Source organism: Eretmochelys imbricata, chromosome 2 (genome assembly GCF_965152235.1).
Source record: "Eretmochelys imbricata isolate rEreImb1 chromosome 2, rEreImb1.hap1, whole genome shotgun sequence".
Taxonomy (NCBI): domain Eukaryota; kingdom Metazoa; phylum Chordata; order Testudines; family Cheloniidae; genus Eretmochelys; species Eretmochelys imbricata.
The window spans coordinates 87041716-87064607 of NC_135573.1; the positions used below are offsets into that span (position 1 = coordinate 87041716).

The 22892-nt window shown below is 39.1% G+C and overlaps 1 protein-coding gene across 1 annotated transcript in view; it reads right to left on the minus strand.

Moving 5' to 3' along the window:
• LAMA1 (laminin subunit alpha 1) overlaps positions 1-22892 on the minus strand; it is a 155796-nt gene that overhangs the window by 86781 nt on the left and 46123 nt on the right. The window contains 9 exon segments of the mRNA XM_077809059.1: positions 325-498; positions 1585-1725; positions 6630-6790; positions 7277-7382; positions 8433-8611; positions 9995-10112; positions 11409-11498; positions 16201-16380; positions 18447-18689. Of these exon segments, the coding sequence (XP_077665185.1) occupies positions 325-498; positions 1585-1725; positions 6630-6790; positions 7277-7382; positions 8433-8611; positions 9995-10112; positions 11409-11498; positions 16201-16380; positions 18447-18689 (1392 nt within the window).

The following is a 22892-nucleotide window of genomic DNA, read 5'->3' on the forward strand; positions in this document are numbered from 1 at the left end:
CAAACAAAGTGTCTATAGAACAATTACAGATTGCATGAAATGACAAACTACAGGTGACAATGTTTATTAAACAAACATTACAATTGAAAAATAATAATGTTCCATATTAAAAAAAAATGGAGAAACTCAAAAAAAGTTGTTGAACATATTTAGGTGAATTTACTGTGTATTCAGTGTTCATTAAAGGTGAAAACTTTCTTTTCAGTATTGATAGTTTACAACTACTGTTAATGAGCAACACAGAGCTTTTTAGAGCAATACGGCAAGAAAAAAAATATGAAGAGTCTGGACTAGAAGTCAGCTTCTTTTTACTTGGGAACTTACTTTATTTCCTAAGTATGGCTCAGGTGCTGACCAGTAATAAGTGGATTTCAGTATTTTCACAGCTGCCGTGTTGTTGACACTTATTTGATGGGGTCCAGCAAACTGGCCTTGTTGGGGCTCCAACCTTTTTTCAGTGTACAGATCAGTCACCAGCCACCCAGCCATATCTGACACCTTAGAAAAAGAAGAAAGCTAAATTAATGAAGTCAGACCTACATCACTGGGTAAGTCATCACTATATGTAAAACTTCACTTGTGACAGTAATACAAATATGAAGGGCCTGATTCTGCTCTTAGCTAAAGGGGTTTCTGTTAAGCCGCAGACTTCATTTGGATTGGGACAGAATTACATCAGCGTAACTGAGTGCAGAAGCAAGTTCACTGTATTAAGAGTATAAACTGAATGAACAAATGATAATACTTTTCACTGATGTAGCACCTTGCATTCAAAGATCTCATTAACACTTGACAAGTACTGCACCCACAATTAAATACAGGTCCATTTCCCCCATTTTACAAACAGATAGCTGAGGTACCAAAAGCTATTTGCCCAAGGACACAGAGGAAGAGTCAGGAATAGGAACCAGTTCTACTGAGGGGAAGAGTTATACACACACATTAGAATTTCGGTCAGTAGAAAGACAGAGAGATGTGGAGAGAGTTAAAAAGAATATGATGTATTTTCTTCTACTGTTTTTTTAGTACACAAAACTTTTGGTGCTAGATTTTGACTAATCCCGCAAACTACGCAAGGGATGAAGGTGGGGAAAAGAGTGCCCAAGGAAGTTGTTCCTCTCGTTGCACTTCTGCACGGGAGCTAGTGGCATTTATAGTCCTTTTATTCCCTTAGCAAAAAGACTGCATGAGATTGACATCTGCAGTTGCAGTAGGCTCTAATCAGCAGGAGTGTCAGGGCATGGTTTTGGCTCCCCTCTTCACCGCCCGGACAAGCTTTTCCACTGCAAGGATAGTGAACACTGCTTTCTTTCAAAGGGTGTAGCAGGCACTACAATAGCCAGTAGTTCCAAAAGCACTGGGATTGAGTAGGGTATAATGACTCCAGCAGCTCCAGTGGGGGCTGGGCTCCTTTATAGTCAGCAGACCTCAGGATTGTGATTTTACAGCCACAGTCCAGTCCTCTGTGTGGATTCCAGAATTTTCAGTGAGATGGGCTGTATGTTAAGAGGAAATCAGAAACACATTTCTGCAACTGCCTGAGGGAATCTTATGGAACATTAGGTCACAGCCATAGTATTCTACCTGACTGATGGGCCATGCAAGGCTGTCACAGACATCAGAAACCCCAAAGCAGAAGCACTCCGTACAGCCCTGAGGATTCCTTTCTTGCAAATTGTAGAATCCTGGTTTGCAGCGGTCACAGTTTTCGCCGTCTACATTTTCCTGTGAATAACATTTGTTTTATATCAGCACTACATTGGTAGTAAATATTGTAGATTAGATGGAATTTAGGTATAACAGCATTCAGAAAGATATAAAACAAAGCAGACTTCAGCACACTAGGCATATGTTGAATAAGTCTCACTGAGCTTAAAACGAGAGCTGGTCAGAAAAATTCCAACAAAACACTGTTTTGCCGGAATTTCCTGATTTATCTAAATCAAAACATTCCACACAGATGATTCAATTTCAGCTAAGTTGCGAGAGAACCCAGACAGGTTTTGAAATCTCCCCACCAGCTCACCCATCTGGCTCCTTGGAAGTCCAGGTTTCCAGGGTTTGAGCCTCCAGGCAGCCCACTAGGTAGACTGCCCTTGAGTCGGGAACCCCAGGGCTTTCAGGAGCCATGGTTCCAGGAAAGCACACCGCATGGACTGCCCCAGAGCCAGGATCCATCCCACCATTGCCAAATTTCATGTGCTAAATAAACATCCCAACTTTCACAATAAGTCAAAAATCAAGCTAATCACATTTCAAAACAAGGCCAAAACAAGCCAATCCCTAAGAACCTCAACACTCTATGTGACTAGATCCCCCCGCCCTCCCCGGCATGCAGTCTGTGACTGTGGTAGGCCCTCTGTGCAACCCTGACTCTCTCCACCCCTTGCCCCTGCTTGCTCCTTGCCCCTGCTTGCCAGGAGCCTATCAAAAAAAAAGAAGCAACAAGCTATACGCCAACCAAGCAACAAGCTACCAGCCAAAAACTAGCCAATAAGCAATTCACAAGACGATTAAGCCAAAACAAGCCCAATTTCTGCGTCTTTTCCGCTGGTTTGGAATGTCTGCTTCATCCTCTTTTTTACAGAATTTTAGACGTTTCGGTTTACATTCTGAATCAGAATGAAACCAAATTTTAGATGAAATAGAGTATCTCTGTCCAGTTCTACTTAAAACATCTGGAGCAGTCGGGATTTGAAATAATCAGCATAGAATTCATTCGGTATTCAGTCAGGAAATGCAGTGTAATTGAATTTTGGCATTACTGATGTAGGAAAAGAAAACATCTGCTCCTACATAAAACATTGTACCCTAATGACAAGGTGTCATGCTAGGACTCTCTCATTAATGAATCAAACTATCAGTAGCCCATCACATAAACTCCCAGTTTTGAGGTTGACTTTTTGCAGATTTAACTGCTGTCATTGAAGTGAAAACTTCTGAGAATGGCAACTTATATGTATGGTATGAGAATGAGCATCTCACACCTGCAGCACAGGATTTGGGGCCTGATCCAGAGCCCAGTGAAGTCAATGGAAAGACTCCCACAGACGTCGTGGGCTTTGGATAAGGCCCAAAGATTTACAAAGTCGGACAATACTATGCACAAGCTATAAAAAGGTTGTGATTTTGGGCCACAGTAGAAAAAGCCAGTTTAAAACAAGAACTTTTTCAGTACCATAGCAACAGCACTGAACCTTATAAGACATCTGGGGTATTGTACTGATAATTGCAAGTGTTGACACATTGGGCCGGGTACTCAGCTGCCTAAAGAAATCCTTGGGTACAGTGTTCCCTCTAATTTTTCCCACAAATGTGCGGAATGACACATCACCTCCATATTGGTTCACATAAAATTCATGTGGCGGGGTGAGCCGAGGAGTTTGGAGTGCGGGAGGGGGCTCAGGGATGGAACAGAGGGTTGGGATGCAGGGGGGAGTGGAGGGGGTGAGGGCTCCAGCTGGGGGTGTGGGCTCGGGGCTGGGGCCAGGGATGAGGGGTTTGGGGTGAAGGTTGCCCCAGGGCTACAACCAGGAGAGAGGACTCTCCCCAGCTCTCTCTCCCCACAGCAGCACCTGGGCTAGGGGGGAGAGGAGCCACTCCCTGCTGCGGCAGATCCAGGGCTGGGGCTTCAGGATAGGCACCTCTCCCCTGGCAGGTCCGGGCCAGGGCTGGGCTGGGGCCAGGGCGCCTCTCCCCCGGCCACAGCAAGTCCTGGGCTGGGGGAGAGGCATCTCTCCTGCTGCAGCCTTAAGCAGCACTTAATAGGCTGCTACGCAGCCACGCAGCTTAGAGGGAACTTAGCTTGAGTGGTGTAGAGCTGCCAGAGTTGCTTATACATAAGCTCTCCTCACAGCATAGATGGTGCAGCTATGGCAAAAGGTCTATTTGTCAGGGCACCCCTATATCTCAATGATCCCCAGGCACCGGAACTGCCCTTTGGAGAATCATTTAAATATCTGCATTGATATGTTGGCAGTTAGCATAAAGTAGAGCAGCCCTGAGACTGATTGATTACACCATTGATTATCCCAGCAGTCACACCACTCCAGGACCCAGGTAGCATACAGCTGCCTTACAGCTACCTTAGCACACCACTTTCTCAACATGCAGCACATGTAGTTTAGTCAAAGCTCAAGAACTGGATCTGGGCTTTTATTTCTACTTTTTGCACAGACTTGTCATATGAAAAAGTCATTTTTATACATCCTACTGATGGAAACATGCTTCCAATAGTGAAAATATGGAAGATTCTTGTTCGCATTCTTCTCCCTTCACTCCCTACTATTTGTCAAGGAAGACGACTGCAGTAAATCCAGTTTGATATGCATGAGGTGTCATATACACAGATACTGGTATACTGTAAACTAGGATATAGCTTTGAAAGTGAAGTCCTACTTGATTTTATATTAAATATTTTTATTTTAATTCCTTAATGTATTCCTATTGTATTTGTGGAACAGAGGACCCATTTTCCTCCCTTCAACTAAATTCCTATCGACCCTAAAAAAACACTGCTGAGCAATTTATTCACCATAGACAGACAATTTTTGTTGAAGAAACAAATAAAGAGTATTAAGTAACTCTGCCCTCAGCTACGCTAGTTAAATCCAGATTAACTCCATTTCTGTCAGTGGAGTCACTCCTGATTCCAGAATTACCATGGTATAACTGAGAACAGAATATGACCCTTTGTAGTCGGTATTTAGTCACTCATAACCCTCAGCAAAATGCCTGAGCCTCCTGTTGGCCAGATCACCACCTGTAAATTCCCATGGATATGAATTAGTTGTGTGAAGTTTTCATAACAAACATTCTAAAAAGGCATGCTGCATGCTTTTGTTACTAACCTATGCCACTGCTGAGTTTTGCAAACCTTAGGAAAACCCAGGGTGATTTTCAGGCCATTACTTTGATCCAAATGTGCAACTACCTTCTTACTGTCTGTAAAATTGCCAAACCCAAGTGCTGAAAAATCATGAGACTGGCTTCAAAATCATGATTTTTTTTTGTACAAAATAATAAATTCTGGTTTTTACATTGGGTTTCCATCTGGTTTCTGAGTCTTTTGGGTACATTTGGGTCACATTTTCAAGTTTTTCTCTATAAGCACGAGGGCTAGACATTTTGTTTTTTAAAATGAAAGCTGTGATACTTATCTATTTACATGACTCCAAGAGCTGGGCTGTCAAGAAAAATACAAAATATCACAAAGCTCCTGCTAAAACTGGAGGAGTTTGTCAATACTGTGTTTTCAGTCTCCGGGGAGTTAGAATGCAGTGGCCCTCCTCATCTCTACTTGTTTTCTGGGGCAGAAAACTCATTCCTCTCACCCAGTTCTGGACCCCTGCTACTCCCAGTACCCCTTGGCTAGTTGTCTGCTGCTCTCAGTGATCTAACTTTCCGAAGGCCACATGTTAAGTCCATTCCACCAATGCACAGAAAACACACCTGATTCTTGTCCAAATTTGAACCAGTTGACTTCATTGACTACATATGTTTTACTTCTGATTTATACCAGAGTAAAGCAGCCATTAGTGTCTCTTGTTTAACTTGGCCACTAAAGCTGCTTCCTATTTGCAATCTGACTTTCTGTTTGTTCATGTGTTCAATGTTTTAGATCAGATAAATTATGCAAGAGGTCAGAGCAGCTTTACAAAAATTGTCATGTCAACCACTGTTTTGTTGTTTGCTTGTTTTTTGGCTAGTGTCATACCTGGCCAAAAGAAACAATTTGCTACCTTTGCTTGCTGAAAATTAAGTGTAACGTCTTCAAATATAAAAACTTTCACATCAAAGTTCTGCAGAAACCACATTGCATGAAATTTAATGGGAAGTTACATTCACTGATATTACAAATTTGCATTTGCCCAAGAAAATAGTCTGCAAACCAGGTCTCTAATTTTTAAACATCATTTTACAGTTTATGTTTTGTAATTAAATAATTAAAATAAAATTAGTTTTTAGGTATAGGTCTCAATTTAATTTTTCAGAACTATTACAATTTTTTTTCAAATATATAGAAATACATAGTATAAATTAAATGTTTTCAATATATCCTTTAACTGCTCAATAAGAATGATAGGTTTCAGAGTAGCAGCCGTGTTAGTCTATATCCGCAAAAGGAAAAGGAGGACTTGTGGCACCTTAGAGACTAACAAATTTATTTGAGCATAAGCTTTCGTGAGCTACAGCATCCAATGAAGTGAGCTGTAGCCCATGAAAGCCTACGCTCAAATAAATTTGTTAGTCTCTAAAGTGCTACAAGTCCTCCTTTTCTTTTTAATAAGAATGATGTACTTTAAAGACCACCACCAACCTATCCACAAAACACACACACGTTGTTCTTATGCAGTCTGGCATTTGCTTTTATATGGAACTTTCTATCTGGAATATACAGAGTCATGCTACACAGCTTATCACAGCTTCTCTACGATAACAGAAATATGCTGCTAATTCTCATTCGAATCTCTGTCAGAAGGACAATGTTTAAATCTCAGTTACTTGCTATGAAAGTATGACATAATATACGACAAAAGTATGAAGTAATTTCCTTTATTAAAACTGCACTTACAAACCCAGCTACCGATTTCACAGTAAATCAAAGTGAGACTCAGCAAGTCACTTACCTTGCAAAGACAAGGTTCTGTGCAAGGGTCATCGCTAATGCTTCCAACCAGGCTGCAGTTACAGTGCACACAGCTTGGGTAGCCCTTGTAGCCAAATGCACAGCGATCACATTTTTCTCCTGTGTAACCTTCTTTGCATTGACACTGACCTGGCTGAGTCCCTTGAAATATAAAAATGATAATGAAAAAAAAAATGAAGGGTTAATAGAAGACTGGGGGTGAAATATGGAATAGTGGGAGAAGCAATGTAACTGTCTCTTTTATCAAGCTATACAGCTCTAGTCACATTTTGCACAGATAGCTGGGATATTACCAACCCCGTTCATATTTTTTTCGTGTTAGAGTACTAGACCCACAGAACCTCTGCCAGGAAAAAAATCCACTGTATCAATTCACTGTTTGAACTAATATATGTAACAGTATTAGGCTCCAATCCTGTAACTTGTTATTAATGAGCAGAGGCCTCTACCCATGCACAAGAAGTTGCAGGATCAAGGCATCTTATACTCCTGTAGCATGTTTTATTTCCTGACTTCCCTCCCTTTTTGGGTATTTACTGGCATTTTAATGTGATACCTTAACAGCACAATGTTTCCTCACCCGTGGGCATCTGAAGTTTACAGAAAAAGCATTTCATTGTCCCTTACCATGCTGAAAATCAGAATGATCATCATCCTTAATGCAGTCAGAACTCAGAGACCCAGATGGGTCACAGTCACAAGGATGGCAAGGGTTATCTTCATAGGGAGAAATCTGAAACAAATGGTACATTTTAACTGTCATATTTGTAAACTAATTAGTGGAAATAGTAAACATTCATCACTGTTTCTTGCCACTGAAACTAAACTAAAGCTTCGTATAACAATGAGATTTTCTCTTTAAATGAGGTTAAATTTCTCTTTGAGAGCTATCCCCTTGCTTCAAGGTGGCTCAGGGCCAGACTAAGGCAATCTGGAACCATAAGCACACAAGTCATTTACTGGCTAAGAATCAGACTTAAGGTGGTATTCTTCAATGCTCTTTAGAATAAGGAAGCAGGGGTACATGCAACATGAGACTTACTTCTCTCTGTGAAGGACTGTGCCTACTACCTAACTATACTTGAACTATACATGGCCTCCACTCACACCTGTGCTTGAGAACATAGACCTGAGCTCCCTAATGTGCCCTGTGGATGAACTTGCTGAATCAATGCCTTATCTGGAAAACAGAAAGTTCCATACTGAGGAGAGTAAATGTCCTTGCTACAGGAGGTTACTCACTTGGCCACAGTACGTCCAGACGTAAGGAAACCTACCTAGATTGCTGGAAGTAAAACGAAATTAATTTTCTAGTGATGTTTATCCTTTTTAGCCAGATTGTAACAAATGTATCTATGTATCTGATGAATGAGGGCAGGGACAGAATTTCTACTTTAATACAACTGAACTGGAAAGTCACTATAAGATATAAGATGTAGATGGGCCCAAAAAGAGCATATGCTATACATACTTACTAAATGAAATATTGAGAAGAATACTGTTTATTGCAATAGCTCATCACTTCTACAAGAATCACATACGACTATAAGAGTTATCTTTAATTACAAAGGAATTGGGACTGTCCTTTCAACATGCTAGAGAATCAGCCTAAATGTACTCGGAAACTGCAAGACTGGTATCTGAGCTACGAAGACGACTTTACAATTTTTAGTCACACTCTAAGTGTGGAAATTAAATTTAATAACATTCAATGGATTGAAATACGCATATGACGACATTTATTATTAATCAAAGCAATCAGCTGTAGTTTGAGAAATCTTACTTTATATGGCCGATAGTATCCATCAGCACAGATCTCACAGTTGATTCCAGTAGTGTGTTGAGTACAGTTTATACAGACTCCACCTCCTATGAACTGTCCATGAATATTTATGCTCCTATTCTGATCTGCCACACCCTGGTTATAATAACAATCTTCTGCCTTGTTATGACAGTTGCACTCTAAAAAGAAATCGCAAAGAAATACATTTTTATTTACATTTTCTAACAGTTACAGCACATCCAAAATAAAAAGAGTAAAAAATACAGGTAGAACAGTAAAGCAATCCATGTCAGATGCTTTGCCTTGGCTGTGCTGTACAAAAACAGTAATACCCATTTATCTCATTCCTGGCCAGGTAACTTTTAAAACAATCACAGTGTTAGCAACATTTTTTTTTAATGGTGTTCTGTAGCTCACGTTAACCCAACCTTATCGCCCCTTAGTGACGTGTAATTACTAGTAAGTGTTCTTACATCTTTAGCATTCTACTTTACTGAAGACTATCAGCTTAATTCCTCTCCTCACTTATACCAGTGACTAATGCCACTGAAGTCACTAGAGCTACACCAGTGTAAAACATATTTAAGTGAGAGGAGACTTGGGCCTGTATACTAATAAAATATTCTACATCTCTAAATGCAGTTAGAAAAGGAGTACTTGTGGCACCTGAGAGACTAACCAATTTATTTGAGCATGAGCTTTCGTGAGCTACAGCTCACTTCATCAGATGCATACCGTTTCCACGGTATGCATCTGATGAAGTGAGCTGTAGCTCACGAAAGCTCATGCTCAGATAAATTGGTTAGTCTCTAAGGTGCCACAAGTACTCCTTTTCTTTTTGCGAATACAGACTAACACGGCTGTTACTCTGAAACCTGTCTAAATGCAGTTAGTCTCTAAAGGTTCTACTAGCCGGGCTGCTTCAACTGCAAAATGAACTATGCCTAATAGGCTCCTAAATGTCTGTGGCTTGCTCCTGGCATTAAAGATGTGAAGTAAGAAAATGTGGCTAACAAATCTTAGCAATGTGTGCCAATAGGCAACTATTGGGAGAGCCTATGCCATTTTATCAGACATTCAGCATAGTTTGCAATTTATTGGCCATTTAGATTGCTTTTTCAGAGTCTTCATGTTGTAAGAATGACTATGTTTAACTAAGACTGAATTAGGAATTTAACAATATTTAAGCAACAAGCAGCAGCCATAATTACCAATGTGAAAGTGTTAAATTTCATTGTAGCACAGTCAAACACTAAGTCTCTTCTGTCTGATCATCTACGAATGTCATTTCCGCAGCCTCAACATTATTATTGATCTATCGTATCTAATAAAATATTATTATTTCAAAGGAAATCCAAATTATTATCATCTTATGATTTTTGACCATACCTTCCACTTCTAGTGTGTGGTTTGTTTGTTTTTTCACTTTAAGAAAACTACTATTTCTAGTACCTGATCTAGTCATTCCATTGATTTCAGTGGGAACTGGATTAGGTCCTTATTGAACAAAACTGTCAACATTTACGGACCCATTAAGCACCCCAACTTTTGTAACTACTTACTCTCACATTTGTTGCCAGCAGAAATAGTTCCTGGTCTCCATTGATTTTGATGGTAACCAGGGCAACACTCATTACAGCTCTCTCCGCATGTATTATGTTCACACTGGCATTGCAGTTTCTAAAAAAGAAATTGTAGAAATTAAAAAAATAGGCCATTTACCAAGGTCCTGAAAACTCAACCAAGTGACTAATATCAAATCTACTCTACCACAGAATTTTAAATACCACAACTGTTTTGCAATTTTATAGACGTGCTAGAACCCAGTCCGGCTACCTTTATTGATGTGAGAGGCCCTTCCTCAGGTATTTATCCTATCGGAGCAAGTCCTATCACTTTGCCATGTGAGAGCTGCAGGATCATGTCTTTAGTGCCTTTGCTACACTCAAAAGCATTGTTTAAATTTAGGCTCTAAGACAAAAAGAGTTCACTTCCAAACAAAGTGCATTACCTGAGAACAGTAGGTTTAGATAGTGAAGGGAAGAAAATTACAGCACGTAGACAGAATGAAGAATAAAAGCACATATTATAGGCCTGAATTTACAGCCCTTTACTCAGAGGAGTAGTTCTACAGAGTTCAGCATGAGTAAAGATTGCAAAACTTGGCCTGTAGCATATATATATATACATATACACACACACACATATATATATATATATATAGCTTTACTCAAAGGAACCTTAAGATTAAATATTAAGTAATATTATCAGTGAACATTTTCTCTGTTGAAATTCCATATATGTGATTATCCAGCTGTATCAAAAAGTGAGCGGAAGAAGAGGACAAAAGGGAAAACATCTATATCTGCACTTATGATATTAACACCAATTCAAATTTTCTGTAGAAAATATGAAACAAGAGAACTGTGCTGGAGGTTAATTCTGCCCCTCATTTGTTCAAAAGTTATTAACTGGAGTGTCCTTCCCCATATGTGCCTGAGGCTGGATTCTGTAAGTGTTCCTTTCATTGAACTCCCACTGAAGTCAATGAGAGTTCCACCCACAAAGTATTTAAAGGATCAAACATTAAGGGCTCAATCCTGCAAAGATTTAACCTGCGTAATTTTACTCATGTGGGTATTCCCATCAAAATCATGAGACTACTTATATGTGTAAAGTGCATAAGTATTTGCAGGATCAAGCTTTTAGGCCTCATTTCTGCAAGGTACTTAAGTGTGTGCCTAACTTTAATCACACTATTACTCCCATTGATGTCAATCAGACAATTCACGGCTTTAAGTGAGGGCATGCTTAAAGTTAGGAACCTGCTTTAAATACCTGCTGAATCGAGGCCAGAATTTATATATGTTCCTTTCGATTTTCCCCACAATATCTTTCTCTCTCTCTCTCTGTGCAAAGAACTAAACTTTTTATTCAAAAGACTGTTTTGTGAAAATAAAAATAATTAAAGCATACCTTTGTGGTTTCATCCAGTGGGCAGCTTCGAGCATGGCCATAGCAAATACACATGCCACCAACAGAGATATCCTTTATTGAATAGTAATACTGGACAAAAGTAAGTTTGAAAAGGAAGTGAGTTGGAAACATTTCACGTTTCTCTTAAATTCTAAAGGACAATAAAATATCAATATTGTATTGATCTGAGAACAGATATGTTCCAAACAATTTGACATTGGATATCTGAAACCTGGGCAAGCTTACCATTTTGCAAATTTTTAGATCTTTTTCCCTGTAGTCTTTATTAAATTAAGAGACAAATTCTAATTATGGATAAGCATGCACAACTCCTTGATTTCAATGGTTCTTTGCACTTGTGCCTTAGCCAGAATATGACTTCAAAAATCCACTTTTGCCATGCGGGATGTCAGATGACCTAACAGAATGTTTTCTGGGTAGCAACATAACAACCTGTAGACTTGAATTTTAATTTAATTTAAATCCTGGCATTGTATGTTCTCAAAACTGGGGATTCCCAACTTTCATTCAAAACCTACTCATGAACTTCCCTCACACAAGCTCTGAGCTGCTAGTTTTGATGTACTGTATTGCTCTGCTCAAATGTTTAGCTTAAGGAACAGTAGGACAGCGAAGTACCAGATGCTGTGTGTGATGATGTGTATAAGCCCCATGTATCTGGACAGCAGGGAAGGAATTAATTTTCAGAACAAGAAAGAGGCAGGATATGATGCAGCTGGGTTCAATTACAGCTTCAGTGTAAGCACGTTTGGCAGGCACTTCACAGGGATTGTGAATAAGGTCTTTCCAAGAGTTCTGGGGAAAGGGTTCAAGACACTCAAGTCTAAGGCCCCTAGAGGCTGCTGGGACAGACGCAGTAGGTGCTCTGTGTGTACAGACCAGTTTACTGACAGGTTTTTTTGATTCTCTGAAAGGAGCTAGAGCAAGCTAGCTCCTTTTCTTCTTTCTTTCTTTGGTCTGATCTGCAGAAAGGCCTCAGTGACTTCAGTTGAACAGAGACTCCTTACACTATAAGGGGACAGTATACCTCTATAGTCTATTGCCTAAATACCAACGCTAGGAGCCTGGGTAATAAACAAGAGGAATTGGAATTGCTCATTTATTATCTTAAATTCGATCTAATTGGTATTACTGAAATCTGGTGAGATGATTCACACAATTGGTATGTTAAAATCAATGGTTGTAACTGTTTAGGGAATATTGAGTGAGCAAAAGGCGGGGGCTTTTAGTCAAAAATAGCATTACCTGTTTCTGAGTCACTGATCACTCAAAAAAAATAATGTTGAATGAGTATGGATCAATATCTTAACAGCTAAAGCGCAAAGATATTAGGTGGTATCTGCTAAAGACCACCAAATCATACTTGGGAACGGGATGACCGCTCCTTATGCGCCTATTTATAATGTGTAGGGGAAAAAGAGTGTGAGATCATAGCAGACTTCATCTGGAGTGACATATGCTGGAGGTCTCAAGCTGCGATACTAAACACCCTGGGAATTTCTAAACATTATAAATGACAATTTCCTAACTCAGAAAGTATTGCAGCCAACATGGTGGAATGCTCTGTTAGACCTTGTCCTAAGATAAAGAGGAACAGAACTAAAAATTAGTGGCAGCTTAGGTACAAGTGATCATGACTTGATCACATTTGTACTGTGCAAACAGAATCAAGTCTAGACCAGTAATACATATACTTGGTGCTTTAATGGGGCCAATTTCACAAAGGTGAAAACAATTAGGAGTCAAGCTGGGAAGAAGAATTTAATCAGGAAAATGTGAATGATAATTGAGAACTATTTAAGAACACTTTATTAGATGCCCAAAAAGCTACAATCCCACAACCGAGAGAAAAGGCAGTGCTGGTTAAAAAACCAACCTGATTTAGAGGGGAAAAAAAATATATTATATATAACAAATAGAAGAAAGGGAAATTGGATAGTAATGAATATAAATTAGAAGTTAGGAATTGTAGAAAATAGAAAAGGGAAACAAAGGAACACATGGAGAAACTTATGGACAGCAGAGTTAAGGACAAGAAGAAAATTTTTAAATACATTAGCAACAAAAAGAATTCTGACAATGCAACTGAGCCATTATTAGATGGAAATGGTAGAATTATAAACAATAATACAGAAAAACCAAAAGTGTTCAATAAATATTTCTGTTCTGTATTTGAGGTAAAACCAGATGATATAGTTTCTTCATACGGTAAGATATCACTCTTTCAATTCCACTAGTATCCCTGGAAGATGTTAAACAGAAGCTACTAAAGTCAGACATTTTAAAATCAGCAGATCCTGATAACTTGCATCCAAAAATTTTAAAAACAGCTGGATGAGTAGTTTACTGGACAACTACTGTTGATTTTCAGTAGGTCTTGGACCACTGGGAAAGTTCCAGAAGACTGGAAGAAACCTAATGTGACAATTTTTAAAAAGGGTAAACAGGATGACTCAGGTTTATAGGCCTCTCAGCCTGACATCAATCCCAGGCAAGACAATAGAGCAACTGATACGGGACTCAATTAATAAAGAATTAAAGGCGGGTAATTTAATTAATGCAAATTAGTATGAGCTTATGAAAAATAGATCCTGTCAAATTAACTTGATATATTTCTGATGAGATTTCAAGTTTGGTTGATAAAGATAACAGTGTTAATCTAATATACTTAGACTTCTATAAGACATTTGACTTGGTACTGCACAACATTTTGATTAAAAGACAAGACAGCTATAAAATTAACATGGCATGCACAAAATGGATAAAAATCTGGCTAAATGACATGTCTTAAAATGTAATTGTATACAGGGAAGCATCATCAAGCAGGTGTGTTTCCAGTGGGGTCGTGCAGGGATCAGTTCTCAGCCCTACTCAATTTAACATTTTTATCAGTGACCATAAAGAAAACATAAAATCGTCACTGATAAAGATTACAGACACAAAAATTGGAAGGAATGGTAAATAATGAAGAGGACACATCACTGATTCAAAGCGATCTGGTTCACTTGGTAAACTGGATGCAAGAAAACAATCTGCGTTTTAATATGGTTAAATGTAAATGTATACATCTGGAACAAAGAATATAGGCCATGCTTAGAGGACAGGGGACTCTTTCTTGGGGAGCAGTGACTCTGAAAAAGATTTGGGGGTTGTGGTGGATAATCAGCTGACCATGATCTCCCACTGTGAGCTAAAGAGTTAATGTGATCCTGGGATGGATAAACAGGAGTATCTTAAGTAGCAGTAAAGAGGTTATTTTACCTCTATATTGTCATTGATGTGGCCACTGATGGAATACTGTGTCCAGTTCTGATGCCCACTATTCAGATGTTGATAAATTGGAGAAAGTTCAGAGAAGACCCATGAGAATGATTAAAGGATTAGAAAACCTGCCTTGTGATATACTCAGAGAGCTCAGTCTAATTAGGTTAAAAAAAGCAAAGGTTCAAGGATGACTTGATTACTGTCTATAAGTACCTACATGGGGAAAAATATTTGATAATGGGCTCTTCAGTTTAGCAGAGAAAGGTAAAATACGATTCCATGGCTGCAAGTTGAAGCTAGACAAATTCAGACTGGAAATAAGGCATAATATTTAATGGTGAGAGCGATTAACCAATGGAACAATTTACCAAGGTCATAATCTCAATTTTTAAATCAGGATTGGATGCTTTTCTAAAAGATATGCTCTAGGAATTATTTTGGGGACTGTTCTAGGCTTGTGTTATACAGGAGGTCAGACTAGCTGACCACAATGGCCCCTTCTGTCCCTGGAATGTTTGGATCTATTAAAAAGCAAGGGGACACACACACAAAGATTCCCCTTTGAATTCAGATTTAAAGTCTGGTGATATTTTTAAAGGGAGAGATCCTGTTTATTGGAGATACTCTCCACATTCCCCTCCCCTCAACAGATGAGGCCCTCCATGCTGTATAGTCACACAAACAATCAAAAGACTTTAGCAAGTGAATACATTAAATCATTGATGTTTTACCCAATGTGTCATGGTCAAATAAAGAAGGGGAACAAACAACTAAATTATAAAGAAGAAAGGGACTCACTGGTTAATTTGTATACTACTGCATCCAGTTAAACTTCACAGGCAGCGTGCCCTAGTCAGTGAACTTACTCTTGGCTGCGTCCCTGACTCCCTGTGAGGTCTTGAGCAAGTCACTTCAACCTCTTTGTGTCTCAGGGAAGTGTAAAATAGGGATGTTGTGAGGATCAGATAATATTTCCAAGTTCTATATAAATGGTATATATTAATATTAATAAATACCCTTGGGCTTAAAGACAAGTTGGCAAAAGGATCCATCCACTAGACAGCACTGTAATTCACACCGGGTTCTGTTTTCAAGTAATATATTTCATGTATCAACACATTAGCAACTGAAATACTTAATACACCAAAAATTACTGTACACTAACATGAAATGTAACTCATATATTTACTTTTTGCCTAAAGTGACATTTTCATCAAATAAATCACATATTTACCTTTGCTGATGAAATGTTAGCAATGCTACCTCATGGTTAGTAGCTAAATGGCAATTCATCTGAAGGAAAAAAACAGCTTTGAAAAATCTTTCTTGGGAATAGCTGTCCCCTGCAGGCAATGTAGTAACATTACAGAGAAGGCAACGTTTACTTAACAACCTCATGAAATCTTACTTATCGTGAATGTTGAGGTTCAAGTCCTTCATCAAGACGGACAGTATTTAGCCTTTACTGTCCGGTGTGGTGAACCATAGATACAAAAGATCAGCTTACCCTTCTGGTAACAATGGGATCAAGGTCTTTAGGATCATGGTGGCTAAGAGTCATGAGGTCAGCATTAAGGGTTCTAATACGTTGCAGGCGAAGACGGATGTATCGTGCAGAGGTAAATTCCAATAGCGTTTGCGAAGGATCATCAGCACTAGGTCTACCATTGATCAATGAAGTGTGAATCTAGAGAGAGGGACTGACTTCACTATATGCTTAATTATAACCCAGTTATAATAAAAAAAAAACAAACATCTTTCTGTCAAGACTTAAAAACCCACAAACAAAATGGGGTTATTGGGTACAATGTATCAGAGATATCAAATCAATTCTGCATACTGTTCGCAATTTCAGTATTAATAATATTAACTGCCTGATTTATGAGTCACATCCTCCTGGAACCACCATTCCCAGAATCCAATGTCTATAGGGCACTTTTGGTGAGACTTCTGCAGGGTCAAAAGAAAGGGGTGGGAGAAGGAGCATGCTGAAGATCATTCCTTGCCTTCTATGCACTAGTCTGGATCTACTAGATCTGGGACCCTTCTGCTCACAGATGTGGAAGACACTCTGACAATGAGAAAGGAGTACAGAATTTATCCCTCACAGAATGTCTCTTGTGCAATTTGTAAAGGTTTATATGGTAAGATGTAAAACTAGCTGTTCACTTTTTCATAACTAATTTGGTTTATTAGCTGTGTTCTCTTTATATGTATATTTCCTCATACACAGAGGTTTTTTCTCCTATATTTTCTCTTTTAGTTATATTTTTAGTTTTGTCTAATGCAGCAAAAAATGTTTCAACAGAAAAAAATTTTAAAAAAATATTAATTCTGTAATAAGGGAATATATGGGCTTTCTGACAACCTAGCCCACCAATTAAAGTTTCTCGGTGTGTCCAGAGTAACAGCCGTGTTAGTCTGTATTCGCAAAAAGAAAAGGAGTACTTGTGGCACCTTAGAGACTAACCAATTTATTTGAGCATAAGCTTTCAAGAGCTACACGAAAGCTTATGCTCAAATAATTGGTTAGTCTCTAAGGTGCAACAAGTACTCCTTACACGAAAGCTTATGCTCAAATAAATTGGTTAGTCTCTAAGGTTCCACAAGTACTCCTTTTCTTTTTGCGAATACAGACTAACACGGCTGTTACTCTGGACACACCGAGAAACTTTAATTGGTGGGCTAGGTTATCAGAAAGCCCATATATTCCCTTATTACAGAAGTAATATTTTTTTAAAATATTATTTAATTTTTTTTTCTGTTGAAACATTTTTTGCTGCATTAGACAAAACTAAATTGGTTAGTCTCTAAGATGCCACAAGTACTCCTTTTCTTTTTTCGGTGTGTCCAGTTTCACCCATTCTGGACAGCCCTATGATAAATACTTGATTCAAATATGCTTGACTTAAAATCACCCAAGGCTCATCAGGTTTTCTTTCACTGTGGGGGCCAAAACTGGGATTTCAAATGTGAAAAAGGCAATGTTTGTAAAACTTCAATCCTTAATTGTGCGTACTCCAATTTTATTTTAATCTAGAAGATTAGAAGAGAATTTACTGGTTTCTACTAAACAAAGGGTTATTAGCAACCTCCATAGGCCAAGACTGGGTTTATTACCACATAAGGAGGACTTGTCACAATAGACTAACCACCGATTTTAATGCATCATTTCATTATGTTGCTGCCTCTCTGAAATAAATTACATAAGTACCATGAATAGTCTTGGTTAAAGAAAGAACAATCAACAGTGAGCCTGCACAATGCACAGCTCTTTTAATTATGCTCTGTCCCTGAAACAATGCCAGGGCTTGTTTTCCAATTCCAGCTGTGCAGAGCAGAGCATTTCAGACAGCATTTGCAGCTTTATCTTACAAAACCAGGTGCTCCTAAATAAGAGATGTTCTTTTTTAAATTAAACACCTGGATGTACATAAAGTCTCTATGCTTTATTCTTTCAAGATGAAGTACCTAATTCACAATTAGTAGCCATAATCAAATTACGTGAAGAGAGACAACAAAGAGTTTATAACTAGAATACGCAGAGCCAAAAATATTTTTTCCTAACATTGTTTTAAGTTGTTATATTGGTAAATGAAACAGAGATACTATCATTAAAGGCATCATAACAATCCAAAGCATCTGACAATGTTGGAAGGCATAAATTGTGCAACTGTAATTTAAAATTTCTGAAACTTGCAATTAGTCCTCATTCATGCTCACAAATGACAAGTGCAAAAACAGACAGCATACCTCTCCATGTTCTAATGGAACTAGCCTGGAATAATAAGAGGTGCAGATCACTTCGTCATCTCTCTTGTAAGTAGGAGGCCCAAGTCTTGGTGTTACATTATAACGAGTTAAGCACTCTGTGTCACTAATTGCATAATACTGCCATGGTTTGAACTCCGTGCCATCCACTGAACGTTCCAAAATCCAGTTTCCAGGTCGGGGAGCATTAGCAGCTTTGATTATGACATATGCAACTTGAAAGATCTAAACAAAATTCAAGCAGAAACTTTTAACACTTGATACTACCATAAAAAATAAGCACCAAGTGGTCAATTTGGTTGTGAAATGAACATTTTAAGAAGTTTATGTATTTTGCCTGGGAATTCAGTAACATTTGCTAGGAGCAACTTTGAATAAAGCTTTCAGTACAAATATTTGACAAAAACCAACACAATTTGTCATTGGTTTTACGAGAAGTGCGAATCACTTTGTTGCAAAATTCTAATATCTGACCCATGCAGAAAGTGACCAGATATATTTATTGCATCATTTTATGATACTGAGTTGAAATATTTTTTTGATCCATAGTAGCTCAGGAATAGCTTGATATGTTTCTCACAGCTTTGGTGGCATCCACTCTCTACAGTGAATTTTTCTGAGCATATGCAGATGGGACACCATTATTTTAAATTTGTCTGGTGACATTAATCCACTCAGTAAAAAGTGTTTACACTCTGTTCAGTTTTTAAAGCCCTGTATGAAAGCTCTTCTGTGCATTTCCTCCCAAATATTTTCATCCTATGGTGCATCTGCAGATATATTACAGTAGATGTGAAGTCATTTATGCAATATCCTTATCTAAACAGAAGCACTGAAAGGTAAATAAATAAGATTGTAAAGTACAAGATGAGCAATACACATATGGCATCATGCCCCTACTCAGACTAAGAATGGCAAATCGTTATAGATTTTGCATCTTAGTTTGAACTATTTCTTACGGGTTTATACTCAAAGCCAGATCCTCAGATGCACTACAGCAGCATTCAGCACACTTGAGAGAAAGGAGGGGAAGGGGAGAGGCGGCTTTTTATACCACCTTTCCAGCCCTCAATCCTGTGGACTGCCAGGAGCCAAACCAGTCCCAAGTGCAAGTTAGAGCAGGCTTACAGCTAACTTGTGCCAATGGATAACGGCTCCAAAGGATCCACTCCGTCAGCCAGGATAACTAAGTACATCGGGTCTAGTTCCACCGCACCCTGCTCACACCACAGTACTTCCATCACCCCTCTTCCACTCCAGAATACAGCCTAAATGCATTAATGCATAAATTAAGTTTTTGAAGGTTGATGAGATAGTTGCCAATAGTTTAATGTTCTCTCTATGTTACAAAGTCACAGTAAGACAGAAAAAAAAAATGTTATTTAATCACTATGTGGGCAATTTAGTCAACTGCTTTTGAACACTGCCCCCACTCCCAAAATGTTTTTCAGGTGCCTCTCTCTCTCTCATATATCTATATTTGGTTGGAGGGGGGGGTGTGGGAGAGAAAATAATTTTGGCCAAAATGGAGCAGTTCATACCCGCCAATGCTAAACTAGTAATAAAGCAAATTTGATCAGGTTTTCTTTGGGTGTGAATATCTTCTTATACCTTGATACCCACTGGACCTGATTCTTTTCTCCTGCACACCAGTTTTACTCTTTGGGCCAGATACTCATCAGGTGTAAATAAGTGTACTTTCACTGGCTTCAGTGGAGCTTAAGATGCTATTTTGCGCCAACAAAGAATCTGGACCACTGACTTCAGTGGAGTTAATTGTGATTTGCATTGGTGTCAGCAAGAAGAGAACCAGGATCATGGCTCATAATTAGTAAGAGAAAAATCTACAGAGTTTTAAACCCTCTCTACTACAGTACAGTTTTAAAAACCAAACAAAGTCAGTGATTACCAAGAATATAAGGCTCTATATAAGAATATAAGGCTCCTAGTCCATTGAAGGGTCCCATTTGAAAATGTTATTTGCTACCAACAGGCTCCTGCAGTGAAAATCATTTACTAACATCTCCTTTCAGCATGCAAGGGAACGGAAATTGAGCAGAAGCTGAATTGGGCAACTTCAGTGTTCCATACACAGCAGCCTGATTCTGATCATACACTGATTTTATCCTGATATAATGGACATCAATGGAGTTACACCTGGTGTATGTAAAAGGAGAATCAGGGGAATTAGCACTTAAGTCCTTGTCTGCTCCAACTTAAGTCCATAGGAGTTTTGCCATTTATTTCAGTGGGTACAGTATAAGTCCCTGAAAGGGAATTTTTGATCACTTTAGAAGACAAACAAAACTTCAAGGGTTTTGTGGACTTATCCTGAGAGTTGCAGAACATCCACAACTCCCTTTGAAGTCAATTAAGTTGCTCCAATGAGTAAAGGCTGTAGATTGGACCCCAAATTTGTTTGTAACTATAAAAAATGATATTCACTCCCTTTGCTTTACTTGAAACCAATTATACTTTTCTTTTTACTCACTGTTGGCTATAGTCAACTAAACTGCCTCTTTGCTTATTACACAGTTGGCTGAACAACAAATGAGCTACTTTTGATTACACAGGGTTTTTTCTAAACCTGTTATAGTCTCGCCAAACTGCAGCTGATGTGGCTAGTTTTAAATCCAGTTTCAACAAGCAACAATAACAAGTTACCCTTCATCACACTAACTGCACTCACTGCAATGGGAATGCAAATAAATAATATTACAAGAATATGCAAGTTTAATCTATTTTGATTATGAAGTTTCTTGAGGGGGCTCAGTCAAGCAAAGGAATTTTCACAGGGGTTATGAACTTATATTGTTCACTGTAATAAACTGCATGTTATTTAAAGTCAACACTTTGAAACGTGGCAGCTGATTTTGGGTGCCATACTTGAGACCTCAGGGGCCTGCTTTTCACAGGTCCTGAGTGCCCAGAAGTCCAGTTGACCTCCATAAGAGCTTAGGATGTTTGACACCTCTGAAAATCAGGCACAAGACATCTGAAGTTGGGCATCCAAAAATGGAAGTACCACAAAAAAACTGGATGGTTTTGAAAATGTGGTTGCATATGCAGAGTCAGCCTATGTGTTCCTCACCCAATCTTTCTCCATTGGAGCGTATGGGTTTCACTCCATGTAAACACATAGTGTAAGCCACATACCTTCTGGGTGTGGTGTTCTGCCCTATCTAGTGGCACCGAGACCCCTGAGAGAGAGAGAGAGAGAGAGAGAAAATGGGTCTGCTCTACAGCCTTACCTAAGAGGCAGTTGACTTTCAGCTCACGTGGTAGAGGCTCATGCACTAAGCTCCGGAGGTCCCAGGTTTGAGCCCGCCTGCCAACGACCACAGTCTGTCGGTATTACAAGTGTGGGCTCATCCAGGATTTCAACTGGGAAGTCTCTGAAGCTCAGGGCGTGCTTCCTCAGCTACGGGAAGTATGTAACCCACACATCTCCTGGGTGTGGTGTTCTGCCCCATCTAGTGACACAGAGACCACTTAGCAAGAGAGATAAAGTGAGTCTGTTCTACAGCCTTACCTAACAGCCAGTTAGCTCCAGAGGCCCCAGGTTCGATCCCAACCGCCGATGACCAGGGTCTGTCAGTGTTACCATAGCACTCAAATAAATAATTCTATGGCCTGTCCCCTGCCCTGCCCTCACCTCTATTCTGTCTTCCTAAGTGAATTCAGAGGACACAAAACAACAACAACACAGGAAAACTTGGCCGCTTTTTAAAAAAAGATTTTTAACTGAATTCTTAATGAGAAATATTTGTATTAAATATCGTAACAGAATGCAATGCCATACTGTACATTTTTATACCATCTTGATATTTATATATCTTTGCTTCTTAAAATATGATAACCAAGGGCAGGAGTACTCCTGCTACCCCTGTCTGCATCGAGAGGCTGCCTCCATAGCACTGTTTCCCCCTCACTGAAACTCTGTGGATGCCTCTCCACTGGGGATTCATAGAGAAGGGACGACACAAATTTTTCAAGTTAAGGCCACACTCTGAACCACCACCCAGATTTGAAATCTATCTGAGAGTTAATACAGATCCAGCTGCTATTGAGCAGTCATGAGACATCCAGTCATTGCCGCATAGTTCCTATAGAGGCTGTGCTGCCAGGGAGAAGCATGAATGAAGCATCACACAGACACATTCATCTCTATGGACATCTTCAGTGTCCACAGATGTGTGTGGTCCCGTCCCTGCAGAACCTCAACATCCAGAGGCTTGTGAGGCCTGAGGATCTCTAGTCTCTGCAAACACTCCCCACTCCCAACTTGAGTGGCTACTATACTGCAAACTCTGTAAAATGAAAAAAGAAAAGGAGGACTTGTGGCACCTTAGAGACTAACCAATTTATTTGAGCTCATGAAAGCTTATGCTCAAATAAACTGGTTAGTCTCTAAGGTGCCACAAGTCC